Source organism: Mus caroli, unplaced genomic scaffold, assembly GCF_978045245.1.
Source record: "Mus caroli unplaced genomic scaffold, Mus_caroli_1 scaffold_1, whole genome shotgun sequence".
In the NCBI taxonomy this organism is placed as follows: Eukaryota; Metazoa; Chordata; class Mammalia; order Rodentia; family Muridae; genus Mus; species Mus caroli.
In genome coordinates this window covers 51,410,922-51,429,991 of record NW_028227256.1, presented here as the reverse complement: position 1 = coordinate 51,429,991, position 19,070 = coordinate 51,410,922, and the positions used below count along the sequence as shown (strand labels likewise).

The 19,070-nt window shown below is 38.7% G+C and overlaps 1 protein-coding gene across 1 annotated transcript in view; it reads left to right on the top strand.

The window, feature by feature from the left end:
- Positions 1–19,070, top strand: part of Pgap1 (post-GPI attachment to proteins inositol deacylase 1) — an 85,566-nt gene that overhangs the window by 1,210 nt on the left and 65,286 nt on the right. The window contains exons 2-4 of the mRNA XM_021162705.3: positions 5,302–5,455; positions 8,454–8,629; positions 13,380–13,551. Of these exons, the coding sequence (XP_021018364.1) occupies positions 5,302–5,455; positions 8,454–8,629; positions 13,380–13,551 (502 nt within the window). The remainder of the gene's footprint in view (positions 1–5,301; positions 5,456–8,453; positions 8,630–13,379; positions 13,552–19,070) is intronic.

The window sequence follows — 19,070 nt, the reverse complement described above, 5'->3', positions numbered from 1 at the left end:
AGGGAGCCTGTTTGATGCCCTCTTATTTACCTTTAAAAACTGAAGTTTAAATTGCTGAGGAGCAAGCATCCTTTCCCATGGATATTTTCTAGTAGATGAGTTCCTACCTTGATTTTGCATCAGTGGTTATGAGGGAAAGTGAACACTGCATTTCAGATGCGCTTGGAGATTTTAAACAAGTTAGTGTTAATTCCTAAGCTAGTGAACTCATGTGATGCTGGTTTATGTGCATTAAAATCTTAATAGTTAAAAATATCAACTTTAGGTTTTTTTTTTAAACTGAAAATAGAGTTTATTTTAATTCTCTTTCATTGCCAATGGTTTAATAATTTGAAAACTCGGTAATATTGAAGCAGGTCGCTTTAGTGTAGTACTGTATTCAGTGGTTACAATAAAATCATTTTGGAACAATAGTTTCCATTTATTTTTAGATTTCCCACAATTATTTGATCTATTTTAATATTTGCAGTAGTAGAAATTGCCTTCATGTTCAGAACAAAGCATATGGATCTCACAGATGTGTCTTGTGCCTCATGAAATTGACTAGAAAGAGAAAATTAGTGTCATTGAGACAAAAGAGCTATTGGGCTTTTTTTGTCGGTATGTAGTTATTTTGGTACAAATTGCTGTTTTGGAGTTTGACACTTAATAATTTGTGTGTACAGTAATAATCATAGTGGTGGAAGTTTTAGTACACATTTTTAGCAGACTTTGAATGAATTATGTCATTTTACAAACAGAATTAAGGCCTACCTATAGAAATGAGCCCTTTTGAATAAATATTGAGATTTTTAAGAGCCAAATGGCTTTCCCCTGAGTAAAACTGTTCTAAAGATAGCTTATCTGCTGCCTTCTAGATTAGCATTTCTGAAGCTTTCTAATGCTTTGCAGGTTGGTGTCCAGCAGGTGGCATGGCCTCCTCTTGATATCTCATCCTTCTTCAGGCCTTTTTCTTTTCCCTTTTTAAAAGTTGCTTATTTGGGAATGCCAGGGCCAGGAAAAAGCAGGGAGTGAATGGGTTGGTGAGCAGGGAAGGAAGGGGGAAAGGGATAGGGGGTTTTCGAAGGGGAAACTAGGGGATAACATTTGAAATGTAAATAAAGAAAATATCTAATTAAAAAAAAAAGTTGCTTATTTGTGCCTTTCTTAGCTAGTCAGCAAAAAATGATAAACATCCTTTTTTTTTTTAAAGTGACAGGTATTTGAAGCTCTTTGCAAAAATGAAAATTTGAATTTAAAATGGCTTATTATCTCTATTCATCCTTTGCCTGTAGTTTCCTGGATGCATTTATGTGGAGTTAACTCTATTTGATGGCTCCTCAGTCTACCACATCGTTTACAGCTTCTTGCTCTATGATGCCAGTAGGGCCAAATGGTTGTTCAGCTGCACATAACTTAGGCAAATTATAAAATTTGAGCAGAAACACCGAAGTTGTTTTCTCTCATGCGCTCATTTGGGTCTGTTCATGTGTGTGACCTAATGCTTGCTCTCTGAAAGGAGATGTTGATGCTGCAAACATAAACCATACTTTATCATGAAGCATGTTGATGTTTATTTAGACAGTCATTTATTGAATGACTAGGTCTGTTTGGCATGAGAGGATATTAGTGATAAAAAGCCCCTAGGCCTTTAATATATATATTTTAACAAGAAGAGAGACAAAGATATAAAAATCAGTTATAATGTAGCAAGAGACTGTGTACAAGGCTCTTCAGAGAAGAAAGAATATACATGTTTGTGCTGGCTCAGAGGTAAAGAGCACCTGCTGCTCTTGCATGGAACCTGGGTTCGGTTTCCAGCACCTAACTGGTGGTTTACAACCACTCTTAACTCCAGTTCCAACCGGACACCCTCTTCTGGCTCCATAGGCAAAATACAAAAAATAAAAAATATAACATTTGAGATGCAAACGAATGGAATGATTAATAATAAAACCCAGCTGACGTGAGGGGATCAGGAGAGCTGAGCATGGATATGCAAGTCATTTGGCTAGCACATAATGAAGGAGGGAAGATGCTGGGGCATACTGTCTGATCAGCATTTATAACATATTACTATTGATAAGGGGGAAATAATCTATAAATGTATCTGCCTGTGTACATCCAAATTATACTTGGCAGCACATACAAGGTGGTTAACATCCGTTGTCATCTGGATGGGGAACTGACCAGCTCTGGACCATGATAAGAGACCTTCTTTTCAATGCCTTCCCTTCTGAAGTTGAAAAAAAATTTAAATACATTAAACACAAAATTTAAAACATGGCATTTGTAAATTATAAGAGTGAGGTAGATTTTGGAATCAAATTTTAAAAGCTACCCTCTCTAAAGTCTTTATTATTTATGTATACAGTATGGAAATACGTGAGGATGTGTTTAGCTAGCTGGTTTGGTAGCAGCATGACCTGGATTGTAGCAGAGGATTTATGACAAGAAGAAAGGCCTGTCTGAAAGGTTAAATTACGTCTAGGTGGGTTTTTCCTGTTTTAACCAAGCAGGAGTCCTTAGGCCTACTCTTGGGAGTAGCCTCAGTCAAGGGCCGAGAGCTCCTACTAAGAACTTTAAAATGTCTGCATTTATTTTGATAATTTTGTTTTCTTTTTGTTAAAACCATGGATAGCAAACTTTCATAGTTTTCATTTACAAAAGAAAGATATATATTATATATACATACACGCTCGCACGAACACACACACACACACACAGACATCTTAAGTCAGTGTTGTCTAGCAGATGAGGGGTTGTTAGAACACTTGTCTTTTGGGAAAGGTGTGCACTGACAGTGAGAGCAGCCTCTTCTGAGGTGCAATCGAGGCAGTACGGCCTGCAGAGTTGCCTCACGGGAGTACTAGTTAACAGAGTACTAGTTAATGGAGTACTAGTTAATGCAGAGGCCACTGTCGCGGAATGACCTTTGTGGGAGAGAGTTTGCTTAAATCGTCCATATGAAGTAATTTGTGTTGGAGCCCTACAGCTATGCTTCTTCCTTTATGCATCTTTCTTCTCAGCATAGCATCCCTTCTGTGCACCCACCAGTTGCCTCTCCTGTTGTCTTGTTCTAGATCTTGTGTTCTGCCTGGAGGTGCCATTTCCCTGCATTTCTTACCATTCTTGTGTCCTCTTCTCTTCTCCTTTCCCCTCCCCTCCTTGACTCGCCATCTCCCTTACCTTTCCCCCACCTGTATATTTTTAGAATATGTATACATTGTTAATTTTTAAACGATACAAATATTTTACAATGAAATTGCCCATAAAATAGCATGTTATAAAATATGTCAAATATGTTGCTTTGCCTACTTTTTATCTTCAGAGAAATGTGTGCGCGCCTCTGTGTGTGTGTGTGTGTATGTTCTGTTTTTGTTTTTCAAGACAGGGTTTCTCTGTGTGCTGGCATTGAACTCAAGAGAGATCTGCCTGCCTCTGACTCCCGAGTGCTGGGATTAAAGACTTGCGTCACCATCACCTGGTCTTTTTAGACATTTTTGATAATTTCTAGTTTCCTGGATTAATGTTCAATTTAGCTTAAACTTGTCTACTAAACTAAAAACTATGTGTGCACCATTGCATCAAATTATGTTCTTATTTGGGAGCAGTTAAGGAATTACTTCTTTATTATATATGCTTGCTTGAACCCCAATAAATAAACTGTTGCATCATTCTCACTTTTGTTTGCACATTGCATAATCATTATTGGGACTAATTTGACTTGAAATGCTAGCGTGCTTATAAAGCAAATGGTAGAGTTGGTTTTTCTGTATTTGGTCTGTTGGAGAAGATGATTTTAAAGTGCTAGCCTATTAAGCATATTGTCCTGTAGATGCTTCTGTGATATAGTTGGCCTGGATTATGTTAATATCTTCAAGGGAATATTATAGAATCTACACAAACAATTAGAATTCTCCTTTGAGCAGTAAGTTTTTCCAGCAATATTAATAACATTTAGAGTTTTGAAATTCATACAGTAAATTTTTTCATCAAGTATATGCATGTTTTACATTTCTAGATGATTGATGTATTGATATCACTTTCAGTTTTTGATTTAGTACAGTGGTTTGTTTTTAATGATTTCTGTTATAAAAAAAATCATGGAAACTTCAGGTATGGTGAAGTAACTCCCAACACTTGGGAGACTGGGGTAGGAGTGTGTGTGTTAAAACATTGTCCAACGATGGAGTGTCACCAGCAGAGCCTGAGTAGTGAGACCCCGCCTCAAAGAGGGAATGGAAAAGTTAACACTTTGCTACACCTTTAATTATTGCCTACCCTTTGGAGATGATGTGGAGACTTTGCATGTGTAGTACAACATTAGGATTTGCAAAGTAGCTTAAAGCTTGCTGACAGTCCGGGAATTGAAGGTGACGTTATTCAGTGGAGTGTTTATGGTAAGAAAAGTGTGCATAGTCTTAGTCAAGACTTTGTTGTAAGGTTCAGATTATTTTGTTAAACCATCATAGTTAAAACATTGTCCAACAAACTTCCTGGGGCTCTGGAAGGGCTGAGTAGATGAAGGGCTTGCCATGCCAGCATGAGATAGTCCCTGAGTTGATCCTCACACAGCAGTCTGTGCCATCGTCATCCCAGTGCTGGGGAAGCAGAGTCAGGTCAGGCAATCTAGCTGAATCTGAGATTTCTAGGTTCAAGGAGAGATCTTGTCTCCAAATAAACAAGTCGGAGAATAATTGAGAGTACCCAGTGTTGACGTATGGCTTCCACATCCACACACACATGCATGTGCCTATGCACACATATGAACACAGACACACACACACACACACACGAATGAACATGCATGTACACACACAAACCCCAACACTAACATGCTTTGTTTAAAGTTGTAGCAGCTAGCGTATTTAGGTAGTCCCAAGTAAAAGAAGATACTATAAAGTAGTTTAAAATACCAAAAAGCATTGAAATGATCATGGAAAGGTCTTACCCTTATTTTAAATTATAATTGATAACTGGTTCTAAATTAAATGCATTTTCAGTTAAGTTTATGTGAAACGTTCTGACATATACCAGTGACATATAGCCATTGTCAGGGATTATTTTAACTGATTGGTTAGAATTTCAACCATATGCGTTTCATGCTTTTATGAAGGTTATACTCTTCGAGATCCATATAATTTAAAAATAATCCCCTGCGTGAAAAACGATAACTTGTTTTGTGCATTGGGTATGGTTTATAGCATTCATAATATTTGTATACTGTACCATTTTAAAGTTCTTTATGTTTGCATTGAGTCTGAGTTGTATTAATAAAAGTGATTAAAATGGACCTATTTATTTATTTATTTTCTGTAGAAAATAGAGCTCCCAAAGAAGCTGACAAAGCGTTATCCAGCATATGAGTTATATCTTTACGGAGAAGGATCATACGCTGAAGAACACAAAATTCTCCCTTTGACAGGAATTCCTGTTCTCTTTCTTCCTGGTAATGCTGGAAGCTATAAGCAAGGTAGGTAGTGGAAGAAAGACGTTAAAGCTGTGAGCTTCATCTCCAGACTTGGAATCATGTGCATAATGCCAGAATCAAGTGCTGTAAGTGAAAGGCTTACTCTGTCAGGTACTGTACATGCCACTTCCCAAGAGAAAGCAAACATTTAAAATAGAAGGAAAAGAGGAGTCAAACACTACTTAGCAGGGAGTGAGAAGAATGAGATGGTGTAGGTGGGTGAATAGATTATATAGGCATTCAGAAATCAGATGGCATAGGGTAGGGTGAATAGATTATGGAGGTACTCAGAAGTAGAGGAAAGGTTAGTGTTGGAAATGAAGTTTCTGAGAATGGAATCTGCAACATTCAGTGGGGAGAGAAACCTTAAATTATGCTGAACAAGGAAGAGATCAGTTCCTCTCCATGTGGAGACATGGAGGGATTGCAGGACAGTGCAGAGAATGCCGGCGTTCCTGGCAGAGTAGCCAAATATCCCAATCTGTAAGTAATTTTGTTTATAAACAACATCTGCTTCAGTTCTTATAAACATTGGAGGAATTGTTATATAATGAACCCAGACTTGTTTTAACATGTATGGTAGTTGTTTTAGTCAGGGTTTCTATTCCTGCACAAACATCATGACCAAGAAGCAAGTTGGGGAGGAAAGGGTTTATTCGGCTTACACTTCCATACTGCTGTTCATCACCAAAGGAAGTCAGGACTGGAACTCAAGCAGGTCAGAAAGCAGGAGCTGATGCAGAGGCCATGGAGGGATGTTCTTTACTGGCTTGCCTCCCCTGGCTTGCTCAGCCTACTCTCTTATAGAACCCAAGACTACCAGCCCAGGGATGGTCCCACCCACAAGGGGCCTTTCCCCCTTGATCACTAATTGAGAAAATGCCTTACAGTTGGATCTCATGGAGGCATTTCCTCAACTGAAGCTCCTTTCTCTGTGATAACTCCAGCTGTGTCAAGTTGACACAAAAATAGCCAGTACAGTAGTCATATGTGCTTATTATTCATCTACAAAATATCTGTGGAGTATCTACCATAAGCCAGGGAGTATTCTAGGTAAATATACGGAGTAGAACAGGACAGAATTCATCAAACACATGTTTTTATTGGGAGACAGCCATCAGTAGATGTTCCAGTAACATTAAAAGCTCTGAGAAATAATAAGTAAAGCCCCAAAGGAGGCAGAAGGTAAGTAGTAGGAATGTGGCTTGTTTAGACGAGGTGGTCAGGAGAGGCCGTGGCGAGGAGATGGGATTTGAGGAGAGCCTGAACATAGTTTGGGGAAGTCCCTGATACAAAAATGTGTTTGCACTCAGGACCACCATGACTAGAGAAAAATGAAGTTAGGATGTGTATGTATATGTATGTGTATGTGTATGTGTATGTGTATGTGTATGTGTATGTGTATGTGTATATGTATATATTTGCGCTTATACACACACACACACACACTTCTACATACCTAAGTGTGCATCCCTGGGATACTTTATTCCTCTGGGGATGATTATGATGGTTATAATGTATAACCATCAAGTATGTATTCTTTGTGCTCGGTTTCGCCCAGTCTACTTTGTCTGTAAAAGTCCTCTAAGTTACTGTATGTACAGTAAACTGTCCATTTATTTAACACTATATTGTTCTTTTATACAATTTTTTATAGGAGATAATTTGTATACTTTTACAGTATTTTTGTATTGGCAGTTACGGTATCCTACATACATCTTAGAGCACATAAATATTTCTGTACTTCTAGATTTATCCTAGTAATATTAACTCCCCATCACAGGCTTTACAGATCTTCTTATCTTTACTTATTACACTGATTATATTCTTAGCATTAGCATATGATACTTTCCTTTATACTACCTGTTTGACAACATTGAAATTGTGAAATTAAAATTTTCACAGATCTAATAAATGCAGTTTACTTTTTGAAAAGGACCAGCATGGATCTGATTTGAAGAGACTATGCTGTTACAGGGCAGGAGTGGAAGCAGGAAAGATGCTTAAACATCATGTGTCATCAGAGAAAGGCAAATCAAAATGCGATGCCACTCCCTACAATAATACTATAATGCCCATGATAAAAAAGACAGACAGTAGCAAGTGCCACACAGATGTGGAAAACTGGAATCCTCACACATTGCTGATGGGATGTGAAGAGATGAATTCGTGATGTGAATGCTACAACATGGATGGACCTTGCAAACATCATAAAAAGTGAAAGAAGCCAGTCACACAAAGTCACATTATGGGATGATATCATTTATCTGAAATGTTAAGAATAGGCAAATTCACGCAGACAGAGAATAAGCTGGTGCATATTAGGGGCTAGGAGGGATAGCAGGATTGGAGAGTGATGTGGTTGAAATACTCAGTTTCAGAGGCGGTTGTACAATACTCACTGGAGGTGATGAATGCACTAAAATCCATGGAGTTACAAATTTTGCACAGGGTGACTTGTGTAATATGTTAATTATATCTGCTCTTTTAATTGGTGTGTGTGTGTGTGTGTGTAGTGAGTGAGTTGGAGGGTTAGGGATGGTACATATATAGAGACATGTATGGATAGAAGCTAGAAATCACCATTGAGGGTTTTTTTTTTTTTAATCATTCTCCACCTTTTCCTTTCTTCTTTCTGTCTGTCTTATTTATTTATTTTTTTAATGATCTCATTGAACTTGTAGCTCTCAGATTTACCTAGAAATCTGTTCAGCAAGCCTCCAGGATCCTTCTGTCTTTGTCTCCTCAGTGCTGGTAGTATAGGCTTGGCTTTTTACATGGATTCTGGGATCTGGGCTCAGGGTCTTCATACTTGAACAGCAATCACTGTACCAACTGAGCTATAGCCTCAGGTTCTTATCTGGTACCTGATGATGTGCATCACACTGACATAAGTTGCTTATATTCACGATGGGTTTATTTATTTAAAAACATCAGGACGAAGTCAGATGCTTTTCCAGGATGCTTTGTATAGTGAGCCCTCTTCTTTCTTACTCTGCAGTTCGTTCTATCGGCTCTATTGCACTTAGGAAAGCAGAAGACATCGACTTCAAGTACCACTTCGACTTCTTCAGTGTCAACTTCAATGAAGAACTGGTGGCATTGTATGGTGGAAGCCTTCAGAAGCAGACCAAGTTTGTACACGAGTGCATTAAAGCGATTCTCAAACTCTACAAGGTGGGAGATAAGTGTTCAAGTCAGTAGTGTCAGTGGCTTTGTTTTCTTAGGGACACACAGTCTAACAAATTTATAAAAATCCAGAAACCAAAAACAAACAAACAAACAAATAAAAACCCTCGAATCATCCGTATGCATCTAATCCTTCCAAATTCACAATGCAAAATCCAGTAGAACCAAGAAAAGGAGTTAGCATTATTAGCCCAAATAGCACTAGTGATTTCAGCCCTTTTCTTCTAATTACCGATAAGAAAATCAGTAAATTATGGATTTGAACAACATTCACCAGGTTCTTCTATATAATGTTTATTGATAACTTTAAAACACTCTTACTCATTAGCTATAGGAATACTCTTTTTCAATACACAATGAACAGTTACTAAGCTGTGTTCAGTGCTAGGCCATATGCTGGGTTGTGGATATAAATAATCTTCAAAGAACTAAAACAATGTAATTTATTTCCTGAAAATAGCAAAGTTAAATTAAAGGTAAAAAAAAATTTTTTTTAAACTGTTACTTCTAGATTACCCAGAGTTTTTAAAAAATGAAAATTGAAGATACTTCGAACTGAATTAAAATGAAAATGCATATCAGAATTTACATTTTATACAGGTATTAAATTTTCAACTAATAAAAAGGGAATTTAGAGGATTAAATAATGGTTATCAGAAGTACTGTTTTGAATACTTACATTAGAAAAGAGTAAGCTTTCAAATCAGTGACGTAAGCTAACAGGCTTTATAAGCCAGGGAGGAAAGAAAGTTAATAAAGATAAGTAAGAAAACAAGGTGAAAGTGGAAATTAAAGAAATATAAAACAACATAAAAGCTAACTTTTGCCAACAGTTGATTCATTAAAAACGATCATGGCTAGACTGGTCTGAAAGATGAGAAAACAAAGTGACAATGTCAGGAACTAATGAGGACACATTTCTACATTTGGAGAGGGTGAGAGAGGAATATCATGCACACCTTTATGCCTGTAAACTTAATAACTCAAGCATATAAAGTTTTTGAAGTATAAATTATAAAGCTGACATAAGAAACAGAAAATCTGGGTAACCCAGTAACTGTCAGAATTTCTTTTGAATTTGTAATTAAAATCTTTTTTTTTTTTTTTTTTTTTTGGTTTTTTGAGACAGGGTTTCTCTGTGCAGCCCTGGTTGTCCTGGAACTCACTCTGTAGACCAGGCTGGCCTCGAACTCAAAGATCCTCCTGCCTCTGCCTCCCAAGTGCTGGAATTAAAGGCGTGCACCACCATGCCCGGCTGTAATTTAAAATCTTACCACCAAGAAAAACCTTAGGGTTCAATGATTTTCCGTCATGTAAAATTCTAGCCCACATTTAAGAACAAATGCTGATCTTAAAACAACAGCAGCAACAAAACAATTTTCAAAAGAACAGAGGAAGAAAAAGACTCAGTTTTCAGTCCAGCACAGATCTGACAGCAAAACTAGACAAGGACTTTTAAAGAGTAAGGGAGATAGAATTTCGTTTAATAAAAAAGTAGAGAACACAACAGTCATTAAAAAGAAACTAAAGGGTTAATATTCCTCAAGATCATAAATATAAAATTCTCAACCAAATACCAGAGTACCAAACTCAGCGTAAAGAAGTATAGTATATCACGACCAAATAGAATTATTGCAAAAGACTAATCTGATTTAGTATCTAAATATGAGTTGGTATGTAGTCCATCATAGGATCATCTCTACAGCTGAAAGCCACTTGTCCACACTAGCACCAGTCCATGGATTAATAATGTATAGAAAAAGGAACAAAAATTCAGTGTAGGAGGAATAGAATTTAATGATCTCTTCCCAAGTGATCAGAGTGTTATGGGGAGAAAATTATCCTCTTTGCTGGGAGATTGCAGATTGAAATTCTGTATGAAAGAAAAACAAGAGTTAAGAACGACTCCAGATACTCTGGACAGCTGAAGGGATTGAATTGCCTTTGATAGGACTAGGTAGAGGATACTTGGAGGTAGTAAAGTCTAGTTTAGACAGGTTGAGCTTAATATTCGTAAGGTGTTCCCAGCATAGCAATTGCGCAACAAGAGTTGTGCAACTGGGTCTAGAGGGAAAAAAAAATTCCGGGTGAGATTAGTTGGGAGTTAACACTAAATACATGTATTAAAAGCCAGGGTGGGGAGGAGATGAGTCGGTGTGGCCAATATCAGTAAGTGTGTGTGTCCGTGTGTGTGTGTGTGTGTGTGTGTGTGTGTGTGTGTGTGTGTGTGTGTCTCTGTGTATGTGTAAAGAGAAAAGTCAAAGACCGGAGGCCCAGGCCCTTCATTTAATAGCCGAAGGATGCAGGAGAGCAGCACCAGAGACCAGGAGTGAGAGGGAGCTCCCATGGCTAAGAACAAGAAGTAGGGGTGTAGAGGTTGGTCCTGACGCAGTGAGCTTTCTCTGAGATCCCCAAGTCCATCCCCAGGCTGGCTGGCTTGCTAGTGGGATTCGTGGTAGGGTTCAGTTTATAACACGTGACCGTCACGTGGTGAAAGGACATGAAGCAAATTGGAGAAAAAGCAGAAGGGGAAGCACACAGGACAAAGTCCACAAAAAGCAGGTGCAAGCTTCCAACAGTGAGACTCACGGGGTGGGGCAGGCCGACATTCGACCTTCACTCTGCTCTTTCAGCAGCTTGTGACCTGAGAAACATTGCCTGCGGCAGGCATTCATTATAAGCTCGGTGTCCCAAGTTTTCACTAGAGGCTAATTCTGACACTTTCTGCCTTACATATACAAGGATTCTAGCCTGTAGGACAACAGATATTCATCATAAACCATACTATTTGCATTGTGGGCACTGTGAACTATCCAAAACAGTGGTTCTCAACCTTCATAAATGTGACCCTTTAATACAGTTACTCATGTTTGGGTGACTCCAACCATGAAATGACTTTTGTAATCTCACTGCTATTAGGAATCATAATGTAAATATCTGATATGCAGGATATCTCATATGTAACCCCTGTGAAAAGGTTGTTCAGTCCCCAAAGGAGTCACAACCCACAGGCTGAGAAGCACTGATCTATTGCGTAGCAAAAAGCCGTCCAAAATTTAAGGACCCAGACTATACTCTGCAGCAACCTCACTTTTAGTTCATTCTGAGGGTAGCAGACTCAGCCCACCATAACTGGAGAAAGATACATATGAAGGATGGATGCTGGGGAAACAAGCCCGGGTTTAGTGGAAACACTAAGGAGAACAGTGAACACAAACTCTTTTCTTTGTGTGTTTTTGAGATGATCTCAGTCTGTAGTTTTCTAGCTGGCCTAGAACTCACTACATAGATCACTGGCTGGCCTTGAACAGATATGCAACTTCACTGCCTCACCAGTGCTGGATTAAAAGGTTGTAACACCACCCCTGATAAACAAAGATTATTATTGTTTGAAAAAATTAATTTCATGTAAATACATATTTTGTCTGCTTGGATGTCTGTGCACTACGTGGGTGCCTGGTACCCTTGGAGTCCAGAAGAGGGCATTGGATCTCCTGGGACTAGAGTTGCACACTGTTGTCTTCATCTGCCATGCAGGTGGTGGTAGTTAAACCCCAGTCCTCTAGAAGAGTCAGGTGAGCTTAACTTCTGAGCCATCTCTCCAGCCGCAACAAAGACTCTTTTTAAGCAGTACTTATTTAAAGCATTTCATAACCAGTGAATCAATGATCAATATGCTATTTTATTTTTTAAACTAAAATGCACTGTAGAGAAATAATTTGAAGTAAGAGATACCATACGATAGTACATTGCAACAACAGTTGTAATTGTCTCATTCTTTAAAACTCTTTTCAGTGCCAAGTATTCTGATTTCTTATATATTATAAAATTTAATATTCTTATTTATTTACATCCCAAGCACTGCCTCCCTTCCAGGTCCCCCCCTACCCCCCACCAACTGAGACCCTTTTCCCATCCTTCCTCCCCTTCTCCTCTGAGAGGGTGGGACCTCACTGGGTATCCCCCAACCGTGGGGCATCAAGTCTCTGCCAGATTAGGTGCATCTTCTCCTTCTGAGGCTGGAAAAGGCAGTCCTGTTGGATAACAGATACCACAGTCAGGTACAGTTTTAGGGAGAGCCTCTGTTCCAGTTGTTGGGGTACTCACATGGAGACTGAGCTGTGCATCTCCTACATATGTGCCCAGGGCATCCTTTGACTGGTGGCTTGTTCTCTTGAGAGCTCCCAGAGGTCCAGATTAGTTGATTCTGTTGGTCCTCCTGTGGGGTTCCCATCCCCCTCAGGGCCTTTCCCCAACTCTTCCCTAAGAGTCCCCAACCTCCATCCAGTGTTTGGCTGTAAGTCTGCATCTGTTTGGTCAGCTGCTGGATAGAGCCTTTCAGGAGAATAAGCATAGCATTGCTGTAAGTAAGCAAGCATGTGCTGTTGCTTGAGTTTTTAATATTCTAATATTATTTAATATACTCATACTTCAGATTGTAAGCAACCTAACAAATGAATACAAACACGATTCACTAACTCAAGGATTCAAATTTTAGTTCAGAAAACTATAACCAAAACCTGTTTTTTATGTTAAGGCATACCATACAAGAATATTAGCATATTGTTTAGAACTGTATGAAGATGGATTTTTCTGTCTTTTGAGGGGTGCTGCTATGGTTTATCTTTGCTATTGTATTGTATTGCTCATAGGCAAACAGAAGTACTAAATATTTCTCTCAGGATACTAAGAATTTTATCATGGTGATTTTATTTTATTTGTCTTTGTTTAAAAACAGGGTCAAGAATTTGCTCCTACAAGTGTGGCAATAATTGGTCACTCTATGGGTGGCCTTGTTGCCAGAGCATTGCTTACACTGAAAAATTTTAAGCAAGATCTGATCAATCTTCTTGTTACACAAGCTACTCCTCATGTGGCCCCTGTGATGCCATTAGATCGTTTCATTACAGGTAAGTCCCCTGACATTCCAACCGACCTTCGCTGCTCAGAGTGAAGCTAGGAAGTCTTTGTAGCTATGTCCATTAGAGGAGTTGTTATTGTTGTTTTGTTTTGTTTGGGTTTTTTTTGTTTTTGTTTTTGTTTTTATTTTTGGCATTGACAATTACTGGAGGATAACCTCTAATCTACTTTTTTTTTTTTTTTTTTTATATTTTTATTACATATTTTCCTCAATTACATTTCCAATACTATCCCAAAAGTCCCCCATAGCGCCCCCCACTTCCCTACCCACCCATTCCCATTCTTTTGGCCCTGGCATTCCCCTATATTGGGGCATATAAAGTTTGCAAGTCCAATGGGCCTCTCTTTCCATTGATGGCCGACTAGGCCATCTTTCGATACATATGCAGCTAGAGACAAGAGCTCCAGGGTTCTGGTTAGTACATCATGTTGTTCCAACAATAGGGTTGCAGATCCCTTTAGCTCCTTGGGTACTTACTCTAGCTTCTCCATTGGGAGCCCTGTGATACATCCAATAGCTGACTGTGAACATCCACTCCTGTGTTTGCTAGGCCCCGGCATCGTCTCACAAGAGACAGCTATATTTGGGTCCTTTCAGCAAAATCTTGCTAGTGTATGCAATGGTGTCAGCGTTTAGAAGCTGATTATGGGACGGATCCCTGGATACAGCAGTCTCTAAATGGTCCATCCTTTCATCACAGCTACGAACTTTGTCTCTGTAACTCCTTCCCTGGGTGTTTTGTTCCCAATTCTAAGAAGGTGCACAGTGTCCACACTTTGGTCTTCATTCTTCTTGAGTTTCATGCGTTTATCAAATTGTATCTTATATCTTGGGTATCCTAAGTTTTGGGCTAATATCCACTTATCAATGAATACATATTATGTGAGTTCTTTTGTGATTGTGTTACTTCACTCAAGATGATGCCCTCCAGGTCCATCCATTTGGCTAGGAATTTCATAAATTCATTCTTTTTAATAGCTGAGTAGTACTCCATTGTGTAAATGTACCATAATTTCTGTATCCATTCCTCTGTTGAGGGACATCTGGGTTCTTTCCAGCTTCTGGCTATTATAAATAGGGCTGCTATGAACATAGTGGAGCATGTGTCCTTTTTACCGGTTGGGACATCTTCTGGATATATGCCCAGGAGAGGTATTGCTGGATCCTCCGGTAGTACTATGTCCAATTTTCTGAGGAACCGCCAGACTGATTTCCAGAGTGGTTGTACAAGCTTGCAATCCCACCAACAATGGAGGAGTGTTCCTCTTTCTCCACATCCTCGCCAGCATCTGCTGTCACCTGAATTTTTGATCTTAGCCATTCTGACTGGTGTGAGGTGGAATCTCAGGGTTGTTTTGATTTGCATTTCCCTGATGATTAAGGATGTTGAACATTTTTTCAGGTGCTTCTCTGCCATTCGGTATTCCTCAGGTGAGAATTCTTTGTTCATTTCTGAGCCCCATTTTTTAATGGGGTTATTTGACTTTCTGGAGTCCACCTTCTTGAGTTCTTTATATATATTGGATATTAGTCCCTTATCTGATTTAGGATAGGTGAAGATCCTTTCCCAATCTGTTGGTGGTTTTTTTGTCTTATTGATGGTGTCTTTAGCCTTGCAGAAGCTTTGTAGTTTCATGAGGTCCCACTTGTCAATTCTCGATCTTACAGCACCAGCCATTACTGTTCTATTCAGGAATTTTTCCCCTGTGCCCATATCTTCAAGGCTTTTCCCCACTTTCTCCTCTATAAGTTTCAGTGTCTCTGGTTTTATGTGAAGTTCCTTGATCCACTTAGACTTGACCTTAGTACAAGGAGATAGGAATGGATTGATTCGCATTCTTCTACATGTTAACAACCAGTTGTGCCAGCACCATTTGTTGAAAATGCTGTCTTTCTTCCACTGGATGTTTTTAGCTCCCTTGTCGAAGATCAAGTGACCATAGGTGTGTGGGTTCATTTCTGGGTCTTCAATTCTATTCCATTGGTCTATTTGTCTGTCACTATACCAGTACCATGCAGTTTTAATCTACTTTTCTAACTGCTGGGCATCTACCCCTCCCCCAGCGGTGTACCCCAGATACTTGCTGTTTCTCCTGGCCACGTGCTCATGGTGTATCGCCCCTCATGGCAGCTTCCTCCTCTCCTTTTGTTCTTCCTCCTTCTCTCTTTTCTTATCCCCAACTAGGTAATTCAAAACCCATCTATATCTAATCCCTCTAGTAATTGCATGTAGCCAATTTTATTTAACAAATAGTTTTAAATCAAGGAACAAGGTTTACACAGGAAAAGCTTGTAAAGAGAATTCAAGAACTGTGTAGGCCTAGACTTTCTGGTACAGAATTTAGCATTACAATACATAGCAAAAGACCAAACCTCAACAATTCCCCTTTTTGTCTAAATAGAAAGGGTCTTTCTCTTGTAATAATAAACAACAGGGACTGGAGAGATGGCTCAGACATTTAGAGCACTGTCTGTTCTTCCAGAGGTCCTGAGTTCAATTCCCAGCAATCACATGGTGGCTCACAACCATCTGTAATGGGATCAGATGCCTTCTTCTGGTGTGTCTGAAGAGAGTGACAATGTGCTTACATACTTTAAATCAATCAATCAATCAATCAATCAATCTTAAAAAATAATAAACCATATATAGTAGGAACAATAATGAAATTATTATAAAAATTATTCGGTAAGGGTTACATTGAAAAGTTCTAATCTATATTTGACAACTCAGGAAAAAGTATTCTATTAGCTATCATATCCTGGTGACTTCAGAGTTCTGTACGTAAATCATTTTCTAACCTATTAAATACCTTTACAGACCTAGAACATCTTCTCAAATCCTAAACGACTTCTAGTAAGACTATGACTTTCTAATCTTTAACCCATCAGAGACCCGAGAAGGGATAAATACTACCTGAGTATTCAGGAAGCACAGGATGCAGCTTCCAAAAATAAAGTAATGACAGGGACAGCTGACACTTAGATAGTCCCCCCATATTCTCTATAATGCTGGAGCATCTATCTTTAAGCCTTTTGGCCCACACTATCTGACAGACCTTTGTGAAGCAGGAATTAGGAAGCAGTAATTGCTTACCCTGTCTTGGCAGAGCTTGGCGATTGACTTCCCTACCCCTGTTTCTCCTTTCTGGACACATTCTGTCTGCAGATGAAGTTAGGGCATTTTCTGTGCCCAGTGGCTAGCTTGCCACAGTTGAAGCAACTCCATGTGGAGGCCTTTTGATGCCCGTCATCTTCTTCCTAGTCGAATGAGGTGCTGCCAAGAGCTGACATGTCTCAATGTCAGAAAGGCCTTAAATTAATAAAAACATCTTTAAATCCATAGTCTGTGAGTCTCTGAGGTTTTTGAAGACTGTGTGTTTCCAGCTACCTGTTATCTGTACAACCCAGGGTGTATATTTCTGTGATAATCCAGACTAGAATTTAACATAACCATGAGTTTGATTGACTGACTGTTAACTTGCATTACTTAATTGTCCTAAACAGTTTGTAATAGCAGCTATTAAAAAGACTGGGACTAAACCTTGTACTTTTTAAAAAAAGATTTATTTATTTATTTGTTTAATTTTTATGAGTACACTGTAGCTGTCTTCAGACCGACCAGAAGAGGGCACCGGATCCCATTACAGATGGTTGTGAGCCATCATGTGGTTGCTGGGAATTGAACTCAAGACCTCTGGAAGAGCAAGCAGCCAGTACTCTTAACTGCTTAGCCATCTCTCCAGCCCTAAACCTTGTATATTTAAGTGAGTTGCATAGGCACAATGCCTGTCTTAAGAGTTGAAACATACATATATTATGTTGTAACAAAATTATACTTAACTTTTGTATTAATATACAAAGATTTATACCAATGAAAGCCTTAAACCTATACCAATATATTAAATTTTGTACCAGTGTAACAAACTATAACTTTATTTTTGTATCAAAATATAAAAATCTGTACCAACATAAGAGTATGACTATACTTTTTTTTTTTTTTTTGGTTTAAGAGTAGATAATCCATCCCTATTTGTCTAGTTTATAATATTATTATAGCCTCTGTTTTTCCTTTCAACCCCCTGCCCCTTAGCTAAGGGGAGGGGAGGGAGGGAGGGAGGGAGGGAGAGACACTGGGTAAGGAGGAGGAGGAAGAGGAGGAAGAGGAAGAAAAGGAGGTAGAGGAGGAAAGGAAAGAGAGATTCCTGAGGCTAAGGTCCCTATTTCGTTTTTTCTCTGTCCATGATGCATCATCATTTGTAATCATTCCCTAAAATGACAACATACCTATAACTTATAAAGTGACCAAACCATTAACACAACTTAAGGGAATGAGACAACAGTCCTCTTATAATTTTTTATTGATGAATTGGGGTAAAGAATTCCTTTTGGGGGGCCCAAAGGGATATTGGAAAAATGGATTAGTCCAGTTTGCATGCTGAGAAAGTGCAGGCTTAAATGAAATATGAAACAGTTTAGCTGCAAATCAGCACCTCCAATTCTCAGTGTCATTAATCTCTTTCCATCTAGGTTTATCATAGAAAATACCATTAGTTTTCTTTGTCTGGCCATTAAATACGGGTGGCATGTGTTTAATTCTTCTTAGGTGCTACAGCTTCAACTTTGTTATTTTTGGGACTGATCCTTGGCCTTTTAAGAATTACTTATTTGAAACTTAGCATGTCAGAACTGTATCATAATAAAATTAAGAAATGTTGCTGTTAAAATTGTTCGAATCCTTTGTATTGCTTCTAATAGTCATGAATGAGTGTATGTTTAGGAAAAGAATAAAAATCTGAAAATTACATGTTAGCACCATTTCTTTTTTTTTAATTTTTAATATTTTTTATTACATATTTTCCTCAATTACATTTCCAATGCTATCCCAAAAGTCCCCCATAGCGCCCCCCACTTCCCTACCCACCCATTCCCATTCTTTTGGCCCTGGCATTCCCCTATATTGGGGCATATAAAGTTTGCAAGTCCAATGGGCCTCTCTTTCCAGTGATGGCCGACTAGGCCATCTTTCGATACATATGCAGCTAGAGACAAGAGCTCCGGGGTACTGGTTAGTACATCATGTTGTTCCAACTATAGGGTTGCAGATCCCTTTAGCTCCTTGGGTACTTTCTCTAGCTTCTCCATTGGGAGCCCTGTGATACATCCAATAGCTGACTGTGAGCATCCACTCCTGTGTTTGCTAGGCCCCGGCATCGTCTCACAAGAGACAGCTATATTTGGGTCCTTTCAGCAAAATCTATTAGCACCATTTCTATTACATTTTGCACAGTACATATTGATGATCCATGTCATTGAGTTAAAAATGATTCCAGATACACTTAAAATTAATCTTTCAAGATTGAACCTCTTTCTTTTATTCTTTTGTTTATTTTATTATTTTTTTCTTAGGTTTTTCTTTTCTTTTTTTTAGAGTTTTGATCATATTCACTCTCTTCCCTCAACACTTCTCAGATCATTTCCCCACTCTACCTACCCACCATTTTGACTTTC